Source organism: Egretta garzetta, unplaced genomic scaffold, assembly GCF_000687185.1.
Source record: "Egretta garzetta isolate BGI_Z169 unplaced genomic scaffold, ASM68718v1 scaffold41, whole genome shotgun sequence".
Classification (NCBI taxonomy): Eukaryota; Metazoa; Chordata; class Aves; order Pelecaniformes; family Ardeidae; genus Egretta; species Egretta garzetta.
The window spans coordinates 239,890-263,309 of record NW_009258755.1 but is presented as its reverse complement, the minus strand read 5'-3'; the positions used below and the strand labels follow the sequence as shown (position 1 = coordinate 263,309).

The following is a 23,420-nucleotide window of genomic DNA, read 5'->3' as shown; positions in this document are numbered from 1 at the left end:
ACAGCAAACAGCCACAGAAAAACAAACTTGACATAGTATTTGATAAACTCCAAGTCCTTCGGAATTAGAATTTTCCATTGAAAACAAGTCAAATCTTCCTGAGCTTTAAGCACAAATTTTCACCAGGAGAAGGTCACCTCAACACCTGTATTTTAGATACACTCTAGTGACTGCACTGTATCATTACATCATCTTAAACCATCATCCAGGCATCCTAAGTGTTTTGTTAGGAAAGATTATCTACTGAAATAAGAGATTAGTTCAGAGCTAGAACTTCTTCCTACAATACCTGTACCTAGCCTGAAATTCTTACATGCTACTTCTAGGTTAATCAAATGGTTAATTCCATGGAAATGGAGCCAATGAGAAGCAGCATTGGTATGTTTTAAGCATTGCAGCACTTTCTTCTTGTTTTAGAACCTATTAGTGACAGCTTGAGGAACAGCTTAAGAAAATTTGCCAATCATATTAAAATATTTTTAAAGTCTCTAAGCATCTCTCTCAGAGTTGGGTTTTTTAGTATTTTAAGTTATGGACAAGAACCAGCACAGCCCACAGGACAAGACACACATCTGTACTGTAGAACAAAGGGCTCAATACCACCTGTTTCCTCAGGTTTTTTTGCAGCACTCTTACACATAAACAATTTAATTCTACATTACTTATAAGTTAGATGTAATTGTAGCTCAATTTTATGCAAAAGGCAATATGAATCACCATCTACTTCAGTGTTTTCATCTTCCTTCCTTTTTCTTGTAAATACTGAAGACAAAGGCTTTTTTTCTATACTCAGTTTCTCTGCACAACTTTTTTTTTTGACACTGGGAAGCATCATAAAGTGGCATATGAAGGCTGACTTATAAGCCAAGTTCCTTCAGTGGCATGCTAGGATTTTTTTTCTCACGTGCGCTTAAGCAGCAACACTCATTTGAATGGTATCCAACAGAAGTATTTATTTTTAAGACCCCTTTTTAAGTAACTGAATTTAAGACATTGATTTTACAATGCCTGGTATAGAACACTTGAATTCAGAAGTGTTTAATCTTACAGTATCACTCTAATTTTGTGTGCCTATAGAAGGCTTCTAGGCAAGACCAACACACATATATTGTAAAAATATCAAGATGACAATTGATCTTTACAGCTGTTAAGTCTGCCAGTAAGGAAAAATAGTTCCAGTACATCTGATAGATTGGACATGTTTCCAAAATTACTTCATGAAATTTTAAGATAGTTTAACTTTAAAAAGCTGCGGGGAAGTTCATTTAAAGTAAATGGAAAGACTTCACCTGAAGTTAATGGATCTGGTCTCTAGAACTGTAAATCATACTTCATATCTACTGAAATGAGAAAAAGAATTTGAGTTAGTACCAAACAAATTAAGATAAATTGTCTAGCCAGATACTACTGATGGGACAAACCCAGAGTTTGAACAGATTCGGATTTAAGATACAGATAAGCGGATTTACAACAATTAAGAGAATTCTCTCTCATCTCTGAAAATAATTCCCAGTTCTGTCTTTGTTAGTGAGCTTTATTTCTCTCTTACATGAAGGTAGTATATCTTAGCATATAAATAGTCTTGATTTTTTTTTCCTTCCTTCTCTCTCACCCTCTTTTTAAGGAGGGAAACAAGTCCAGTACTAGACTTCATAGCAATGTTTAGCACAGCTCTTTTTTGCTACTACCCCACCTGTAGGTAGGTATCTTTCCAAGAAAACAGCAGTGAAGAATAATTAGCTTTTAATACCATTTATGTCCACATGGGAGTGCTAAGCACATACCATAAAAATGTCGATTTACAGTGGTTGCAAGTATATGTTAATCATTGCTGGCATTAGAATTAAGCATCTGTAGTGTAACCACGTAGCAGCATATTTCTTTAAACGCTCAAGTTAACCTTTTAAATCCAGGTTTTAATTTAGATTAGGCATAAGAAAGCTTGTTTCATAAATGCAAAGCACCCAACAGCATCTAAGCCATACTGATATGCTAGGTATACAAATATAGCGGTTTTTGGTTGGGGTTTTGGTTTTTTTGTTTGTTTGTTTGTTTTTTGTTTGAGTTTTTTTTGTTTTTGTTTTTTTTAAGAGTCTGGGAAGTTCAACATGTAAATGCTCTTCAGTAGAAAAAAAGGAGCATTTTATTTATAGTCACAGTACAGGTGCAGCTCATGTGCCATCTGTAAGAAATATTCTCATTGTAACTCCAGGAAAAAATAATTACAGTGACATACTGCAAAAAATTGGGCATACACAGCTCAAATAAGCCTACAATCAAGCGATCAGTACATTAAGTGAAGTCTAAGTCTTTCCTGTTCTTTTTAACCATTGCAATCCTTTTTATTCTTAGGATGAAACCACATTTTCCGTTTCATGGTATTCATATACAGTGATCACTCAGTTCTTCAAATTAATAATTTTATACCAGCTGTGGTTTGTATGAAACTACTATAACAGTAAGCACTAGCATATACCATTACTTACCCCATTTCATCACCTTACATATAGGCCTAAAGAGTCTTCAAGTACTTCTATACCACCCAAGTTTGCAAAAGCAATTTAAAGCTATTGAGATAATAGAGAAGTGGGGTTTTCTGCTAATTAAACACACACACACACCCACCATTTTGAGGTCTTTGATACAACGGAGAAAATTTAAGCACTTAAGGGAGGGCTGAGCCAGAACAGGAATCAAGTATTTTGAGCTAGGGCTGTGATTTAAACTTTCCTTTTGTATTACAGTAGAAGTTTCTATTAAATTCAGCAGTAGAATAAAAGCCCACACTGCCCAACAAAAGCATAATCTTTACTTGGTTCTATTTCATCACTTTGGTTTTTCCCTTATTCCTATTTCTGGAAGGAAAAAATAGGAATCACCTCATCCTGCATGAAGAAATTCTACATCACAGGTATATTACAGAAATCCCATGGGGACATAGTGGTGGTTATGCAGGGAATTAGCCATCTAGACTATCAGAGTACTTATTATTCATCCACCAGATGAAAACCATTGTTTAAGCTCCTTACTGGTACGCTTTTCATCACATTATTTTCAAGGCATGGTTACCACTAACAAAATTCATTCATGATTTCTAGAAGGATAGTATTACTACAAGTGGCTTAACATGACTGTATTTAATGTGTCACAAAACTTAAGAGTTCAGCTTCAAAAAATATTATGCTCTATGATGTAGTATTTATATAACAAGTATCTTGGGAGATTTAGACTGACAAACAGATTCATTTATACAATACAGAAAAAGGACTTTCATATCAATGTTTTGATACTGGCTTTTTAGCTGCTCAAGGACTGCCAGGAGCAAGCAAATGAAAACACAGGTATGCCCATACACACATAACTTCCAGGGGCATGTTAGAAGATTCTAAGAAGCTTATTTTAAATAACAGAACCAAACAAACATCAGCAGAATTTCTTTCTTAGCTAAGTACTACCAGGGATGTATTGTAAGGAACATTGTTTATTGTATTACTTTAATAATGCACAAAAATATTCAAAATGCACAGTAATAATATCCTCATGTACAACTCATAGCAATTGATCCCCTTAACTGAAAAAAAAAAAAGTATTTGAATACTCTGTATTGCATTTTATAACTTTAACTGCACTTTTTAAAAAACAAGTTGTCATTATTTAAACTGTGTTCACACTTGTCACTGTTCAAGGCATTCTTAAAATAAGCAGCATTTCCTTTGTATTAGTATTACTTCAACACTTAATGCAGTTTTATCTTTGCTATCAGGTTTTACTGAAGATTCGAAAATAAAATTGAGTTAACTGCAGAAATTAGTACAGAACATAAATGGTTAAACATGGTATGCTAATTTTCTACTTTGCTTTTCCAAAAATACAAAACAATAAAACCCAACAAGAACCAGGTAGCTGTTAATTTGTGGTTTTGTTATGTGTTTACCATGGTAATTTCCCACATTCTCAGCCAACTTGCTTAAACAGCCAGCTTAGTTGGACTGAAACCCTGGGGAAGCTAGGAATCTGCATGTAAGTTCTACCACAGTATATTTAATATGAAATGGTTTAAGGTAATAACTGAAGAAACACTACTGTTGTAGGTATTCACTTTTGCACTTTTCTTTTTTTAAAGTAAGTCACAGAAACATGTGCCAACAGGTAAAAATGAAATTCAATGCAGAACTATGGCTCCCAAGCAAACTTGCTACATAGTTTCAGCAAGAGATAGCTACTAAAATTAAAACGTTTATTTTAATATAGCCCCATTTTAGACCTGGCCTTGCATTCCTCAAGCAGGTGAGATCTGTAGGACTTTTGCCTGGATTAAGACTGTATGATCACTCTTTCTAGTAAGTAGTTTTGTTTATTATGTGTTTAACTACACAGCAGTGCGTGCTTTTGTGTGTATATGCATGTATATACACCAATAGGCACTGTATAGCTATATACACAAGGCCAAACTGCAAAGATTTAGACTTTGAAATTGTGTCCTTTTTTAAAAATAAAATTTTAGGCTCCTTGAGCTGATATTAGCAGGTATTCCTAATTTGCAAAGTCATCAGGTAGCACAACAGTTTAAATATAAAATTACTAATAAAAATGTAAAAATTGGTATATAGTAGAATATATGGGAGATAATGTTGGTAAGCAGTATTCTAGGGTCATAGGATATTCATACCCACAGAGTGTAAAAAAAAAAAAGTCAAGACTCGCTTCCAGCTGTACCAGTCACACAAAGGCCTTACCTTCATTAGCAAGAATAATGCAACAAACCACTTCCCACAATTGTGTTCTTATATACCTCAATACGCCGATATCGTGCCTTTACATTTTAGCATGTTTTTGCCCTTACACACTCCAGAACTCTGAAGATGAGATTTTTGGGTGCTTCTGTGGATGAGCAATAGTTAGTAATGAAAGTGTTAATGCGGTCTTTGGCACCTCTATCTCATTAGTAAAGCAAAGTCCTGCTCCATTTTTTCTTTAATAAAAAAAAAATTCCATCAGTGGCGCATTTTATTAGCACTGAAGAGTAGAATAGGTCTGTACAGCCTGATGATAGGAAAACATATGAAATGGCAACGTGTGTCTACAACTGTCTTTCCAATCAATTGCACAGAAGCTTGGTCCACTTCTTCAGTTACAGTGTAGTCCTCTTAAGAACTTTGGTTACAGCATTAATGTTTTGGTAAAAAAAAAAAAAAAACCAACAACAAAAACAGAGCAGATGCTTTCCTTCTTTTCTTCAGGTAGATTTTTCATTGTCCTCTCCTGTCTTCTGAACCCGTGAATACTTTTTGCATGAAGACTTGAAGCAGCTGGGAGGCCAAGATATCGGCCAGGAAAAGCTGCAAGGAACAGAGCCTTGCACATTCTTCTCAAAGAAATAAAATATTGGATACCACCATGCTCGAGAGAGAAAATTTGTCTGCGAAGAGACCTTTAAAGTCTGTATTGGCACAAGTGGGTAGAGAGAAGGAAACAGACAGTCAGTTTAAAGCATTATCATCAGTTACGTTGAATCAAGACAACTACAAAAACACAGAATTTGCATGCATTTCTAAAGGTGTGGTGCATTTAGCCTAGAAAAAACAGAGTATTGAGATAGCATATACATTATATCTAAATATACACTACAAACTGAGCATCTTTAACACAAAGGAATGCTTTGTTGCTGCACAAAATTTAGGGAGACAAAGCACTCAAGTCTTTTTGAACACGAGTCCTTTCAGGCATGCCATGTTTCCATTGATGACCAATAGTTGAAAAGTAGATTAGAAAGGCTCGAGAGCTAATGCTCCTACTTGGAAGTGTTCTTGAAACAACTGCAGCAGATATCTTCTGAACAGTGTACTTTAGTGACATTTACAGAACTGTCTCCAGAGTTTTAGGGTGGTCTAGATAAAATTTCTGACCAACCAAAATTATTACTAAACAACTGTTTATTCATAAGCTTAGACAAACAAAGGCTTTTCTATACATCCACTACAGCAATAAAACCTTAAAGTTCAAAAAGTGTTTTTAATCCAAAGTATCGGGAATTTCAAAAATAACTTTATAAAAATAAATAAATTTTGAAATAACTTGATAACTGGCACAGATCAAAAAAGAACATCTTCATCCAATAAATATTTACTTAAACTGCAGTAAAGTGAAACTCCTTGCTCAATCTGTTTAAACTTTAATATGGACCTTCTTTTTATTTTGAAACGAAGATCTCATTTTGACTTTTGAGTAGTATTAACAAATTCAGGCTATACATTGATTCTAAAGGTATTTGCCACTCACCTTTTCATTAGCCATTGAGTGGTACCACCAGAAGAGCCGTGTGGTGATATAGTAAGCAATTATGACATCTATGGTATAGTGTTCATGAGCAACAAGTATACAAATTATGCCAGCAGCACTCATTAGCCAGCAGATTAAGTGATACCACCAGAAATGACGTGGTGAATCTGTGAAACAGGGAGGTGATGGGAAAAAAAACACACAAAAAAGTCATGTATATTATTATAGCAATCCACAAAGGAACAGGAAAAGATAAAGATGATTTAATTAAGGCAGCTAAATTTTAAAACAGAACTCATTTATAGCACACTGGTGCAAGAACCCTGTTTTGACAGGGCAAACAAGACAAGAATTATGCAAACTCACTGAGGTGTTCTTACTTTGTAAAATCAGCCCAAGATGAGCTTGCAGTTAGAGATACAGCACTGTCACCCATTTTCTAGTCAAATTAAGTAAGTTCTCCAGTTAAATCACTTGTAGGGTACAGGGGAACAGACAGAATTGAGGAAAAACATACACTTAAGATTATTTTACTTGGTTGTGTTGAATCTCTTCTCTTTTTACAGTTTATGCTCAAGTAAACTTACACTCAAGTAAAATGTCTAGAATTGATTAACCTGAACAGAGATTACAGAATAAGCAGGAAGAGACACATGTATTTTAATTCCTACGTTTTAGCTACTCTGCATGAAACCTCTGTTCTGTGAAACAGAAAACACTGTATGGGGAAGTACAGTATGTGAATTTATACCCTTCCATTAAAGATTAACAAATGGGAGCGAAACTATTCTTCAAAATGCATTTAAGCAGCTTCAGTGGAAAAGTTCCCTTTCTTTCCCCATTGAAAAATGCCTTGGGTGTCAAAATGACCATTCATAACTTCTGACAGGCTAACAGGCTTCATTTCACTCGCAGTGGGAGGTTTTGGCACCCCCTGCCTTGTGGCAATGGTCAGCCTTCACTTTCACACAATACCATCACAAAAGTTAGTGATCTCAATAAGCCTACCCAGTACTAGTTTGAAAGGCCTGTGCAAAATAGTTACTGTAGGAGGACTTAAATTTTGGTGCATGTGTCAAAACAGTAAATGCTCTTAACTCTTCCGCAAAATATGGCAGACAAGTCTGTATCTGATTTTTTTTGCTTAAAAAAAAAAAAAAAAAAAAAGATTATAAGGAGCCAAGTCATCTCAAGAAGTTGATGAAAACAGCCCCAAGCAAGACAGACAAACCAAGGCTAAAAATGTAAATAACTATTCTGGGCAAAAAAAAGCTGGAGTGTGGGGGAATAAGTAAAGCAACAGCAAAGGGTGAAAGGAAGAGAAGAGCAGAGAAAAAAATCCACTAAGCCAGAAATAATAAGAACTTCAGGATACATCTTGTACTGAAGACATGTCATCAGAAGATGTCACCACAAGCAATCTCTAATTCAGAGCAATTACAGGGCTTAAACCCTTGCTCGGATAACATTTTGCTAATTATACGGGAGGCAGGAAAAGGAAAGCTCTGCATTTCTCATTTATAGAGCACAATATATGAAATATATGAATATATATTGTTAGGCATATATTCCACTGAAATATATGCCTAACAATTAGGCAGCAGCCAAAGGGCTTATTACAAGAATTTGTACGATACAATTGCTCCAACCCCTTATGATAATAGTACATGAGTTATACTAGCCCCCAAAATACTGGGTTATCTGCACCTTTCCTGGTACTTAAGATATTGAGGAGTATGTTATTGCAGCATTAAGCTACAATAAGACACACAAAACAAGGCAAACAATAAAACTATTATTAGGCTATTTTCCTATTACTGTTCTGGTAATTTTGACAAGTTACACATGTCATTCCCCCAGTAACATTCACCTTACACAAAGGATCTAGGCCTAAGAATTACAGGCTCTATTCATCATCTTAAATCACTGTTTGAAGAAGAATGTCTTGCATCCACAGGTTTGAAGTCTGTCATATCAAACAGGCACTTTTATACCATTTTTTTTGTTTAAGGCAGCACTGCAACACTCCCTTCCCTCAACATGTTTATTAAAAGGAAAGCATTCAACTGATACTAGCTAGTCTTATTTTTGTTTCAGTGAGAATTACACATTCCCATAAGCCAAGCTAGCATTTGCATAGCTTGGGACACAACAGTAGGAGAGAAGATTCCAATTCCAACCATGTGAACTGGAAAGGGAACTCCCCACTACGCATTCATGAGCAGCCAAGTTCCCAGGGTAGAAGCATTGCTTACCATATATCAGGTTTAGAAGTTGCTGCTCAGTTCCCCAAAGCTTCAATCAATGCTGTGTCTGCAGCACAGATAGATTTTTTTTCCCCCATGCCCCATAGCAATGTAAAGCAAAAGGAAGAAACAAACCATAACCCCAACTATATCTTCTGCATGCTTGCCAAATTCTTATCAACCTCAAGAGGCAAAGTAGGAGACTAGCAGAAGACATCCAAGGGAGCATGAATCAACTTTCCACTGTTTGGAGTAACTGAAATACAGCACACTTAAAAGAAATAACATTGCTTCTGGATGTAGTACAAGTGTGCAATGGCGCTGTGCTCAAGCCACAAAAATTCCTCAACGCCAGCCAACCTGTGCAGAGCTCATCTGCATAAATAACTACAGTATGTTTCACCCAAAATTTGAATAACCTGTCAATGAATAATGAAAAGCTAGCTTTCTTCAATGAGTAAACACTCTATATAATAAAGATAGAAGTGACGTGCCTAATCACACTAAGCCCTTAATTAGAGCTCACACCACTTTTACTACACCTGAATTCCATTTTCACTCAAAGTCAGGTTTTGTATTTAAATCCTGTACAGGTACAGTCTGTGTACAGCTGACCAGTAACTTTTGGAGGGCAATAGTTTTTACTTGGACTTCTATCACGTGTTTTCCCAGTACAACAGGTTTGAACAAGAGAAGTGTGTTGAAATACCATCACTTACACTCTTTGATGAACAGGTAGATCAGTGTTAGTACCACAGTGTGACCACTAAACAGGAAGTCTCCACACAGGATGTGTGATCCAGTTATGGATAGACCACCACCAGAAATCAGTCGCAGGATCCTCTGAACCTTTGCCTGAGAATCTCCGTTCAACTAGAACACCAGAAAAAAAGTACAAAAAAAAGTTCAAGATACTCCATAAGTTACTTGAGTAAACTTCTTGCCCAAATATATGTGGATTCATGGAGACAGGGAGAAAGAAGGACACAAGTTATCTTAATTTTCTTTGGCTTTCTTTCACACAGTTTTAAATAAATAAGCATGCATATCAAAGTAGACAGGTGCTAAAGATCAGCTTGATAACACCAGCATTCTGTCCATGCTTTCCCAGGCTATTTCAAAATATGTATTGTATGAGAATGAGACGCAGAATATACTGGAAAAGGTAAACTTTAAGAATTTGTAAGGTCAGGTATCTCATGATAGCCATTGATGGAATCAATGAAACCCATTGAAAACTGGTTCCAGTACAGTACAGCCTTACGTACCACTTCTGCCATTCTGTTCAGAGCCAAGCAATGTTTTCTACAGGAGAAAAACCTCAAACTCACTTAGATTTTAGATTTGGTTACAAGCTTAGTCAGGACTTACTCAGATTTAGAGGATTTTTTTTTTTTTTTTTAACATGCATTAGGATCAGCTTTTGATTTCTCATAGATACTAGGCAAACACTCAGTTTCACCTAGCTGTTTCAAGATTGACTCTGGAAAAAACCAAACAAGATAAAGCGATAACTGAGTTTTTCATAATTGGAAAAATATTCATATGGGACAAAAAAGGAAATCCAGAAGAGCTATCAAGTTTTTCCAGAGTTCAAGTAATTAATCCTGTTTTAATGCTAGCAAAATGCACTTTCAGAGACATTTAAGTTTTCCTTTGCTTACCCCTTTGCCTTCCCTCAACGCACAGCCAACTACACAAAGTATTCCCCAAGCTACTAGAACAAAACAGTCAAGTCTTTATAACAGTGGTATGTAAATAAAGCTTTTTCCAATAGATACTGATTCATAAGAAAAATAGTTCATCCATGATGTTCCTAAGTTGTCCCAATATGAAAAAATAAAGACTGAACAGACATGATGCTGCACCCTCAAGACTGAGGAGATCCTACACAAGTAACAAATTTATCCCCCAAGCAAACTGTCAATATTTTTAGGTTTCAAAATGCTTATCTTCTCAGTGCACAACCAAGCTGTTTCTTACTCTCTGAAGTGCACTGTTCTTTCAGTGCAGCCAACACAATACGATTTGTTCCAAGGCAATTATATGTCTACAGCTTTTTATTAGTAACCTAAAGTGGCAGTAACAGAATTCCTTCATGTCACCACTTAACTACACTGCCACAAAGTTTTTTAAATATTCTTGTAGAAATATTAGCATGTACATGTTTCTTTAAGTATTTAAATAGCTGAACTTGTTTTAGTCACATTTATATACATTTTGCAGGTTGGAAGCAGGGACAGGCAGCTGACTTCAGGTATTGCAACAGCTCTTGACAAAATAGTGTGAGAAACAGGACAAAGCACATTATAACATTGTGGGTTTTTTAAAAGGATGCTGCAATACAAGCCTGTGTATGAGCCTATGAATTACAATATTGACCTTAGGCAAGTCAAGTGATTAGCTTGAGCCTCAGAAGCAAGTTTACTAATTGGTAGCAGCACTATTTCAACATAGGTACTCTCCTTTAAAGCATCTTAACTGCAGCAACAGCTTGAGGTTCTTTCTGTATCACAACTTTTGGTTTATCACTGTCTATGTTTCTGAAGACATTAACTGAAAGTAATTTGTGCTATTTAACAACACCTGGAACATTATCCTTTATTTGCTCTAATAAGCCATAAGGACTCATGCAGAGACTAAGGCAAGAATTAGGGAGCAAGGCTCTTACCTTTGGTGCACACTGAAAATGCATTCCAGGCACAGGTAAGGTGGTAACGTACATAGTAATACAGCGGTACAGATACAAAGTTCCTATGATAAAAAAGAACCTGCGTCCCACTATTGATCTGAAAGTAAGGGAAGGGGAAAAAGATTGAATACAAAGTTCACATGTAGGTTATATGTATAACAGTTATGGAGCTCTAGCTTTATTATATAGCTAAATCCCTAGAATTAAAGAGCAGCTCCACCTCCTGCTCTTCACCACACACTTCCCTAAATCAAATACTAAAAAGTCTTTCTTCAGGTTTTGCTAGTCTTGCTAGCTCATAATAGTACGTAACTGCCACAAAGCTCCCACCAAAGCTATCTAGGCAATTTAACGTGGCCTCAGTCTAACTTAAGTGTGCAGTCAGGCATAGTTTTCCTCGACTCAGTGACCTTCTCTTTTTAGTCCCATATTATAACCATGTACTTGACTTAAATATGTATAGTTTAAGCAAAAGAAGACAAAGGGAAAAGCTTCCAGCCTAGCTGTAGAGGACAGTGACTTCCTCCTCAAATTTGGAGGAGACTTTTTACATCACCATGGCTTCCTCTGTTTAAACATTGCCGTGTCAGTAAACACACTTTGAAAAACCCAATCCCAGAATAAATTTGACTAGTACAATATAGGTGTCAGAAACTCAGATTTAAAAAATGTTACTCAATAATCAGGAAAAACCTGTGTTTCCTTACCTAGTATGGACACTGGACAATTCCTGACAGCCCTAGTCCACAGTATTGCTACAGATGCTACCATAAGATTTCTTCTACCCAAAGTGAATGAGGGAATATTCTGAAGACATACAGCAGAGAAGAAAAAAAATATAGCTACTTACTTGTATCTAAGAAACAACCACTGGAATATCCATAATCCAACTAGTATCATTCCATTTATTTCTGATACAGAAAAAGCCCATTTCACACGATCAATGTAATCAAAAAATTTGTCAGGCAAGGGAGGGCTTAGCTCCTTTGGAGGTACTCTCTCATGGACCACAGTGATCATGACAGTTGTTAGTATCAAGTTGAAGAGAGCATAGACAAAGGCAATGCCTGTTTTCCACCATTCCAGAGGAAATTTGTTCCTAGACTCAGCAGGCATAGCAATCTGGATGTAATCAGGATATTTCTTTGTTGTTTTTCGCAAGCCATTAGACAAGCCCTTTGGTTTGCTAGTGCCATTTTTGTTCTCTTCACTGACTGAGAGAGTAGGCCGGGAGTAGCCATTAGAAGTGTCATTGTTTTGACCCTCCATATGCTCTTCAAGCTTTGCTGTCTCAATGGTATTCATTCCCAAGCTCTATGGCCAAATCAGGTTTACCAGTGACCAATTTCTGGGCTCTCTAAAGTCTGTTATTCCTCAAAGTCCAATGTTCTTGTTCCTAGATGACTTTCGATTTCTGTAAAACTCTAAAAAGTGTCCATTGTGCTTTTGCTGTTCAGATACTGTAAAGCAAGTTGTGAAGACAAATCTCTTTCCTCTAGAGCTGCATCATCTGCAAAAAACCAAAACATATACTGAGAACCTTCAGAACTAGTAACGTGACACTGAACAAATATCTGAAAAGTGCTTATTCTAAGTTCCATCCAACTTTACTTACATATATAGTCATCAAAAGGCAAACTAGAGATAGGTGGTTACTGCGAAATAATTCAAGACAGTTCCTACTGAGTAACTTCATAAATCTCTTATCAGTTTAGGAACTAGTAGCTATTCAGGCTTTTTTTTTTTTTTTTAAAAAAAAAAAAAGTTCACAGACTTCAGTGATCATGACAGCACTTGCTTTATCAGTTGTCAGAATTAAGACTAATCCATGTTTGCAGCAATATTGATTTTTTATTGCTTAGGGGCATTCCATATAGAATACCTCTTTTTGACCCAAGGGTTGCTACAGATATTAACATGGTTTGTGTAGATCAGATAATCTTGTTAGTTGAGGTACTAGGACAGAAAACAGAAGGGCACTACAGGATTTGATGTTGTAAGGCACAAAGTAATTTAGATTAATCTAGAAAAAATACTCAGTGGATAGCTCCATTAGATTTTCTTGGATCTAAACGAGTATTTCAACCAAAACAGTAAAAAAAAGTTTCTACATAGCTACTGTAGTACCCACTAAATAACATCTGGAATTTCAGAGAACTGAGAAATATACCTCTGGATTAGTTTCTTAGTTATGGTAACCTATATGTAGAACAAGACTACAAACAGCTCTATGTTTAGCCTTCAGTTACTCAAAATATGTCTAAATAGATTTTTTTTTTTTTTTAAACAGGAACAAATAGCAAGATCCATTATTGCACAGGATTTATTTCAGGCTGCATTTGTGAATTCAGTAAAACCTCATTAGATAAGAAAATTTATACGTGCATACATTTTATAACATCATCTTCTACAAGGAGAAAAGAATGCAGTTCACCTCTACAGAACTGACATTGCTCTAATTGAAACAAAAGCCATTTCCTCCAGCCTCCCACCCCCATCTTTAAGTAAGTGGTTTCACAGAACTTTATCATGGTTGCGATGTACCTATTTTTATTACTCTGTTCAGCTCCTATGGCAAAAGTAGTATTATCATATACAAAGTGTTCACTATCTACCAGCAAATTATAGTTCTCTTTTTTTTTAATTGTTCCTCTAAGAAGTTCAACAGTACCACCACCTCAAGTCTCTGCATGTCAACACAGGCTGCCACAGTTTGCCAAGCGATATGTACAATTAAGTCATCATGATGGAAACTAGAGCTGCCAGTCTCCCTAGCTGCACATCCCAGAACTTGGCTTAATAGATAACAACCTGCTTTGGAAAAACCTGTCCAGTAACTGATCTCTTGATAGCAAAGACAATCTAAAACTGAAACAGCCTGGAAAGTCATATGTTTGTGTTTTGGCCCCCCTTAGGCCCAACCTCCCCAGATAGAGAAGACATTTAACTTGGTCAGCATGTAAATCCCACTGATTTCCCAGTGCTGCTCTTACTGCTGAAAGAGAGAAGAGGTAAAGGTTCAGATCACAAGTATGTGAGATTCATACAAATACTACAGAAATAGGCCAGAAGCATTTCTAAATTAACCTCTCAGCAGTGTTTCTGAAATCCACTGTCATTAGTTGAACTCTTCTAAATACCTAATCAACAAGTGTATGAAAACTGAAACACACACACTCCACCAAAACAACAACTCTCCACCCCCTCCCCCCCCAAAAAAACCAGCCAAGAAAACAAATGGTGATTTCAGATGCTTTTTTTCCCTCTTACTAATCAGACTGCAAACTCTGCGCCACTAATAGAAAGGGACATTTAACCCAGCAGCCAGGCAACAACCTCTCTGATGCTTCCTACAACTACGGATATTCTTTTAGAGCAGCTGCAAAAGCAACAGCCTTACTTAAAACTGTAGTAGAACAACATTTCAACTTTCACAAGTCCTTTTAAACACACGCATTCTTCTATTCCCTTTGTCTACTAAGGATAAGCACATGCCAGAACGCTTATGTGACAGTATAGAAAAAAATCTGAACCTGTCTAATCACTTCATTTTTGGAACACAAGTCTACCTACCACTCACTTGCTAAGTCAAGACCCATCTCCTCAACATGATGTTATACATAGCTGCCCCTGATTTAGAGATCAGCAATCAAAACTTGATATATTTTATATCCTGCACAGGTGAAACATTTTTAGAATTATGCATTTACTGAGTAACAGGAGAGCATCACAGTAAGAAGCAATCTTAGTTATTTCCTTCTCTTCCCTATAAATACCTAACACCATTAGTAACATAAGAAAAAGGAACATTTTTTTATTTAATGACATCTAAGCAAGCCTTAAAGATCAAAGAGCATCTGAACTGCAGGTGAACAATAACCTAACAACCTAAAAGTAGAGTGTCACTCAGGTTTTAATATTAACTTATTAAGCAAAGCAATTACACCTACAGCTGTGCAGGAAAAAGTTGTGTTCCTTCCTGGTACTTTAAAATGGATTGTAAGGCATATTGATCTACCATTTCTGATGGCTCATCAAGATTATTTCAAGCAGAGTGCATACTGTGGTCAAACCTTTGTTTACATTAGTAGTTCAAGGTGCTATATATCATCTGATCAGTGACCTGTAAGAACATAAAGGCTTTCCCTTAATAGTACCTTTTCAACCTGTTTTTCCCAAATTCTAAAAGAACGCAGAGACTCTATTGATGAAAAAGACAAAAAACACTCTGCTTGAAGCTTTCAGTCGCTTGCTGCCAATCTGACCAGCCAGAGAAGTGACACATACAGAGCACCAACAGCCTGATCATCATCCTCTGCTACAGGCTGTAAGAGAAACTCCCCAGAAGTACACAGGTTTTTCTGCCAACTTCCTGTCCCCAACTCACATATCCATCCAAGTCCCTGTGAGGCATCTGTTCCTTTTAGCTTCCATGTTGTCCTTAAGTTAACTTAGGTAAAATATCCTATTGCTTCTTTTGTCAAACCTGGAATGCCCCCATATCAAAACCAGGAGATGACTATAAACTGTAGTAGGCCTTAGATGTCTTCAGCAACCAGGCAGCAATCCTCTGACCTGGCCATCTTGCCAATATCCAGGCTCTGAAAAAAATCAAACCTAATTGACCTGAACTATGGAACATGCACTGGAGGAGTCTCAAAGACTCACAAAATTGCTCAAGTAACCCAAAAGGATAAATAAAATTCCTGTAAGGGATAAACCCAGGTTCTAGGACCAAGTTTTCTTTTTGGAACCACTTCAATACTTCCTAAAAATAAACACGTACACTCATCAAGGAGCAGAGCGTTACCAGTGATATTACAACAGAAGTTGTAACTGCCACAAGGAACAACATACTTCAAGGAAAACCTTAAGAGTGAAAAAGATGCAAAAAGAGCAGCGGTCCTAACTGTTTATCCCGAGCTTCTACTCGCTCCCATGCAAAGAGCTTCTTTAGTCTTCTGCATCCCCATTTGACTGTCATTCAAAAGAAAATAGTTGACTGGGGGTACAGCTTTGAGACAAGTACAAGAAAGCACATCTACATTTGGCTCTTTATGCTAGAACTTAAGAATAACAAGCAGTTTTATTTAGCTTGTTAGTCATCTGATTTTCACATAGAGGTCACTTTCACATAAAGTTAGCTCACAATTGGTGTTTCTCATGCAGTATTTGGAACTTCTGTAACATTTCTCAAAATATTTTAACTTCTATCATTTATCAGAGACTGAATAGTCACAATTTGCAAAGGTAAGTAGTTCTTAGCCTGCTGTTACAAAGATGAACAATGCTACTGGAACGAGAGCATCCAGAACAGCAAGACCAATCTACTCTGACATCGAGGAAAGCTAGATTCATAGACAAGATGGAAAAGGTTTCTAGGCAGTATTATTTTTAAACCTCATTCACTTTTGTTAAGATTGGCTCAAACATTTGATACAGCTGCAATATATTCCTGTATTTGGTAGATGCAGAAAAAAGGTCTGTAAATAAAGTACTGCAGAAAAAAGCCCCACAGTTGGAGATAACATGAGAGGAAGTTACAGTAGCATATTGTTACCTATATCACAGTTAGCAGGAAACAACTGTTAGCTAGTTTGTACTTTTTTAGTCAAATTTTTAGGACTACCTATGGGACCAGAACTAGAAAAGAAGCCAGGTAGCCTCTGCTACCTTGAGAGCAGTGAATAAAAACTGGCTTTTAGGGGTTTCCCTTTCTGATGTTTTATTTTTAAAAGCACTCCCAGTCTCAGTTTGTTTTTATAGTATCCTTTCTTCCATGATATAGGTATGCCTCACAGCATGTAGACCATTGGGGTGGGGGGGTACACCAAAACCCCCAAAACAACTGCTAAACTAGATCTGAGCAAAATTACATTTAGGTATACAGAATAGTAAAAATATTTTCAGAGCTGCGTTCATCTTTCATCTGTACAATGTTTATGCATACTATATACAAACACATGCACAAAGTGAAATACAGTTTATCTACATTCTCCAATAGGCTGCCAACACATTTCTTGCTCATATAATGCTAAAGTGAAAGACAGAACTGTATTACAGAAGTACCGTTCATTCAAATGCTCTCAGAACTGAGATTAGCATCATATTGTCACTTAATAAATTTCAACTTTTATAAAAAGCATGAACTACTTACCCTGTAATAAAATTCTTTTCAGTAGTAGAAACAGAGCAGATACTCCTTCTACCTCTTGAGAAAGGGATTTCGCAATTCTCTCATTTAGGATTACTGATGTACCAATAAAAGCTGTCTTTTAAGGACTAAATCCCTACACTTACCCAGATAAGAGGGGAAAAGCTTCAAGGTTACTGGGTATCTATTTGTACATCCAAGTTTTACTAGTTCTGTGGAATTCTGTTTCTTCATACCTCTTACTAGAAAGAAGGACATTAGTTTCCATTTTCCTGGCATTTAGTATTCAGTGTGTTTCACCGCAGCGCCAGGTTTCTTAAAAAGTATGTCCCAAAAAGCACAAAAAATATTAATACCCATATATATGTAAATATGTAGATTAATAAAAATATAATTAAAATACATGTAAATTTTTCCTCAAGAGCACTCACCAGGACCCCAGTGACTACCTAAGCGGGGGGCGGCGGGGGCACAATATCTTTGAGCTCTCTTATCATTCTGAACACTGCTGAGTGTTCCCCAGGGCTCAGTTCTGGGGCCAGTCTTGTTTAATATCTTTATCAATGACCTGGATGAGGGGATTGAGTGTGCCCTCAGCAAATTTGCAGACGACACCAAACTGGGTGGTAGTGTTGATCTGCTTGAGGGGAGGAGGGCTCTGCAGAGAGACCTGGACAGGCTGGACCGATGGGCTGAGGCCAACTGCATGAGGCCAAGAAGGCCAATGGCATCCTGGCCTGTATCAGGAATAGTGTGACCAGCAGGACAAGGGAAGTCATCGTGCCCCTGTACTCGGTGCTGGTGAGGCCGCACCTCGAATACTGTGTTCAGTTTTGGGCCCCTCACTACAAGAAGGATGTTGCATTGCTGGAACATGTCCAGAGGAGAGCAACCAAGCTGGTGAGGGGTCTGGAGCACAAGTCATACGAGGAACGGCTGAGGGAACTGGGGTTGTTTAGTCTGGAGAAGAGGAGGCTGAGGGGAGACCTGATCGCCCTCTACAGGTACCTGAAAGGAGGCTGTAGGGAGGTGGGGGTCGGCCTCTTCTCCCTGGTAACAGATGATAGGACGAGGGGGAATGGTTTGAAGCTGCGCCAGGGCAGGTTTAGGTTAGATATTAGGAAAAACTTCTTCACTGAAAGGGTTGTCAGGCTCTGGAATGGGCTGCCCAGGGAGGTGGTCGAGTCCCCATCCTTGGAGGTATTTAAAAGAAGGATAGATGAGGTGCTTAGGGATATGGTTTAGTGGTGGGATGGCAGGGTTAGGTTAACGGTTGGACTCGATGATCTTAAAGGTCTTTTCCAACCAAAGCGATTCTATGATTCTATTCTATGATTCTATGAGTGAGTTTGCCTTAATCATGTAAAGGCATCTTCAAATTCTTCAACTGTTTGGTCCCCAGTCTCCAGAGGATCACATTTGGTAACTTAAGAGTCTGATGCCCTTCAAAGGTGCTTCGTATCCTAACACCATGACAGGCTTAGATTTTCCTCACTGTTATTTACCCTTATCTTTTAAGAAGCAGGGTCACAGTATCTGTTAAATAGCAATAATTTGTTATCTTTTAATGCTAGAGTAACTCATTCTGGTAATAATCCACATGTATATGGCATAAACAAAGGCAGTTTTGTTTACAGGTTAGCTGTCTTTCCTAAAAGAAACATTTTGAGAATGGTCAGAGTTGTATCCATAGAATCAGAAGCATTAAACAGAATAATTTAGGTGAGAAGAAGCCTCAGGAGGTCTCTAAGCCTCTGGCCAAGGATCAGCTATGACAGATGAGGTTGCTCAAGCACTTCATCCAGCTGTACCTTTAACACCTCCAAAAATGCACCACCTCTCCAGGCAGCCTGTTACACCGCATAGTTGTTCGTATACTGAAAATTTTCATTTTTTTTTTTAATCTACTTTTTTTGTATCTACTTATTACAAATTATGGCCCTTGCATCTCATCCTCCCACCACTTCAAAGAGCCTGGCCCTGATGCTCCTGATGACCTCCTTGTAGGTTTGAAGGGGCTGCTGTCAGGTCCCCCCAAGCTGCCTTTTTGGTGGGCTGAAGCCACCCAGCTCCCCCAGCCTCCCAACCACCCTGACCACCCCTCCGCTGGGCTTGTTTCCAGTTTATGTTTTTCCTGGATCACAAGCCCAAAACCAGACATAGTATTCTAGATACAGCTAAGAAGTACTGAGCAGAGAGGAATAATCACTTCCTTATAAATACTGGCTATGTTCTTATTAAATACAGCTCAGGATAGTGTTGGCTGCCTTCACTGCCAATGCATGTTGCTAAATCCCTTTTCAACAGAGCCAAGAAAAATATTGACCTTTTTCCAAGAGGCTAAAGACTCCCTCACAACTTCTTCACTCCAGAAAAATGAGATGAAGAATAAGTCTTCTTCCTACTTAATCCATCCTCTCCAAAATGAGCCTGTTTCAGTATTCTACATCTGGACAGAAAAGTCTGCTAACCTGAATTGATACTTAAGCTCTGAATTGGCTGCTTTTGAATAAAGGCAAAAAAGGTACTCCACCACTGCGTATTTTGTAACATTGCAAAGAAATGTTGGCTTTATGTCCTTTTTTCCATTCATTAAAAATGACTATTATAAACACTCAACAGAGTGGAAGCCACTGTACTACCCCAGTCTCATCAACCAAAATAATTCTGAAAGAGTGCCAAAAGAAACCTCTGGATCATTGGGCTTTTATTCAGTTTGCTGTCTGACTGTCTCAGGCTTCTCATCGCTAATTGCTATAACTTTGCAGACACTGTCAAAGAAGCACTATCCAAAGCAAGATAATATTCTCAAAGAGACAGCAAGGTTTAAAGATTTAAGAACCTAGCGGCACATCTGATGCCCCACATCCCTCCTAGCTCACACAAAAGTTGCAGATTACTGGCTGTTAGGTGGGGGGCCTGACACAGAAGGCCAGAATGTTTTCAACTGTTTTGTGAAATCCTCCACCTAGTTACTGAGGGTAAAGGTTGTGCTTCATAATGGAAAGTCAGACCCAGAGATTAGTCACCAGTGTCAGTACAGGGCGGCGAGGAATCACGGTGACTAATGTGTGCTTTAAAGTGACTCTGCCACAGCTTATCAGCCATCAGGCAGCTAGATGAGGAAGTCACATACTTAAGAGTAAATTTATCACTGATACACCCTAAAAATATTTGGATACTTACTAAGATAACACCTGTCACGTTTTTCCCCTGTGGTACTCCCAAAAAGCAGCAGTCCCAACTGTAAAGAGGTCACACTTATGAGAACATTCTCAAATATGTCCTGCAGCAGTAAGAACCCTCTGTCTAAACGTTTAACCTGAGAGGAGAATAATTGCTTAAATCTGCAGAGTATTTTACAACATTAGCAGATTATAAGTAAGGAATACATGCAGAAGTTGTACAACCCAGGCAAAAGCGATTTTAGCACTGAGGTATACCCAGAGGTTTATACCCCATAACTCACATTTAACAAAGGGCTAATACAGACATTAGTCCTTGCAAGGCATATGACAACTAAAGAGATAACTATTAACTGAAATCCTTGTCTAATGATAGCAGAAAGACACCACATGGATTCTTAAGGCATATTTAAAACTGATTAGTATCATTCTATAAGCTAGTTTCACAGATCTGCATCTCTACATAGGAGCAACACTTTGCTGTGTTCAGAGGCTCAAGCAATGAAAAAATCCCTTTTCAGAAACACCAAGATCTCCTTTCCCCCTTCCCTCTCCCCACCCTCCCCCCCACCCCCCCAATCATCTTAGGGTATCCTGTATATCCTGATCAAATCCTGAAACTCTGTCAAACAAATCAGGAAAGAGTCACTGAATATCTTCTCCTCTCTCCCTGCCAAACACTCCTAGATAGTTTTCAGCTTGCTCAACTCTGATGTAGCTGCCTGGAAAGCTTCACGAGTATTAGTCAGGAGGGACGATAGAGACACAACACAACCTCTACCACTGACGGTAAACACACAGATTGGCCGAAACAGATCGTGAAACACGATCTGCACCCTATTTTGGTCCTCCCCTCTACCTTCCTGCCACAACCACCAGTTCCTAACCCCACCTACCACCGAGCAGCAGGAGGAGGCTCTCACATCGCAACCAACACCCCCAGTACAACACAGATGGGAATGCTCAGACCTCTTTTTCAAGCTGTTTGTTCACAGGCTCAGGCACCCAAATCTACGTCCAGCTCACACACGGAATGTTTGTTTCCCTCTCACTTTTTTTTTCTCCCCCCCCCAGTTTTTCATGCCACACTTTCAGAAGTAAAGCCAGGTAAGTTTAATTCTAACTCTAAGGAGTTAGGACTACTGAGCAATTTCAGTGCCTACCATGATGAACCCACACAGATGTTTATGTAGGGGATCAGAACCGCACAGAACCCTTTCATAATATATTATTTGAGCTTCCAGTTTGTAATAACCAAAATGGTATCAAGTTTCCTATATGTAACTGGGTTTTTCACTGAAATTCCACCCATCAAGTTCAAGCACTACAGAGTTAAAACTGCTCAAAAAGTCATCACTACCTAAGCTTCCATGGTCTTCCTTAAACTTGAAGAAGTGTTCCATTAGCTCAAGATTTTCTATTAATAGAAGAAAATACTTTCCACATTATGCTGAGAAGAAGAAACATTTCCTTTTTTTATTATTTAACTAGTCAGGGAAGAAGTCGCTGTTTAGCTTTAAATACTAAACACTTAAGTACTATGCACTTCAATGCTTCCTTCTTCATTTCTGTTTCTGCCACGGACTGACAAACAGAACACACAATTCTTTAGAATTATCTCTCCTCCTGCCTGGCATGCTGTCTCCCCACAACAGTGGGTATCAAATAAAGTTTCAAGAGGATGGTAACAGTGGAACAGCAGTAGAAAATAATTACAGGTATCACTCAAAGCCTCTCTCCAATACCTTTCCCAGACATTTTGCTATCTCCATTTGAGCCTCACTCTACAGGTCAGAAGAAGAGGCCAAGAATACTATCAATGTGGTTTTAAGAAGTCAAGGAAAATTTTCCTGTTGGATTTTTTTTGCAAATAACCTGAAGCTCTTTTAATAGCATGCACGTATGAAAAAAGTTTAAAGAAACTGCCTACAAAAAGGCTTTACACCACATGGAATGCAAAATGCTGCTCTGGCATAAGTTAGAAATTCAGTTAGAATTTCTTTGTTTAAGTCTTTCAGAAGGCAGGATCTATGCCCTACAGCAGATATATTAACCCTTCCTAAAACTTCCCAGATGAGTTTCTATCATTCAGTATCTCACTCAAGACAAAAAACACACAAGAAACAGGGTTTCTACATAGTAGTGTTAGCATTCCAGCAAAGACTGGGAAACAAGTTAGCCCAAAGATCGTGTTCAGCCTCTGAGCAAACCTGATTTCCTTTTATTTAAGATAACGCACATTGTGAGCTGCCTTAAGATTGAATACTCAGATGCATGGGTCATAAGTAGAAAAGGAGTGTCACATCTTTTCAGTAAGGACATCTTCCAAAGCCAAAACTGTTTCTTCCTACATTCCTAGGATAGCTATACTAAAGCATACACTCAAAAAAAGCTGTATTATCTTCAACTCTGAAACAGTGCAATTCCAACAGAGTAATTAACTATCCTATAGTCTAAAATGCACTATTCAGAGAAAGCTCTCAGCTTCCCAAAGTTTCCTCATGTCTGGCAGGAAGGTTTATGACAGAATTGAGACAGAATTGAGACCTATTCAACTCTGCTTCTATGAGGCAATAGTACAAGCCCTAAGATGGCACAAGCTGAGATCTCTTGCTCTGCAAGGCATCGGTCAGGGCAGGTCACCTGAAGTGTCCAGGGTCAGAATTCACAGTAAAATTTCTTAAGCATGTTCAGACACCAGAACACTGAATATTCATACACACGTATTGAGACACTTTTCAGCAAGAACTCAAGTTTCCCCTAACCCTCAACATTTGAGCTGAAGTGCAGACTTCACAGCAGGCAATTTAAAAAAAAAAACAAAACAAAAAACCAACCACCCCCCTCACCCCTCATCCCCCACT

The 23,420-nt window shown here is 38.0% G+C and overlaps 1 protein-coding gene across 1 annotated transcript in view; it reads right to left on the bottom strand.

Annotated features, from left to right (window-relative positions):
* Positions 1–2,691: 2,691 nt before the first annotated feature.
* Positions 2,692–23,420, bottom strand: part of SGMS2 (sphingomyelin synthase 2) — a 29,842-nt gene continuing 9,113 nt past the window's right edge. Inside the window, exons 2-6 of the mRNA XM_009649187.2 lie at positions 12,068–12,727; positions 11,197–11,314; positions 9,245–9,398; positions 6,280–6,446; positions 2,692–5,440 (exon numbers count right to left, since the gene is read on the bottom strand). Coding sequence (XP_009647482.1) covers positions 5,237–5,440; positions 6,280–6,446; positions 9,245–9,398; positions 11,197–11,314; positions 12,068–12,522 — 1,098 coding nt within the window. The 5' untranslated portion in view covers positions 12,523–12,727 and the 3' untranslated portion in view covers positions 2,692–5,236. The remainder of the gene's footprint in view (positions 5,441–6,279; positions 6,447–9,244; positions 9,399–11,196; positions 11,315–12,067; positions 12,728–23,420) is intronic.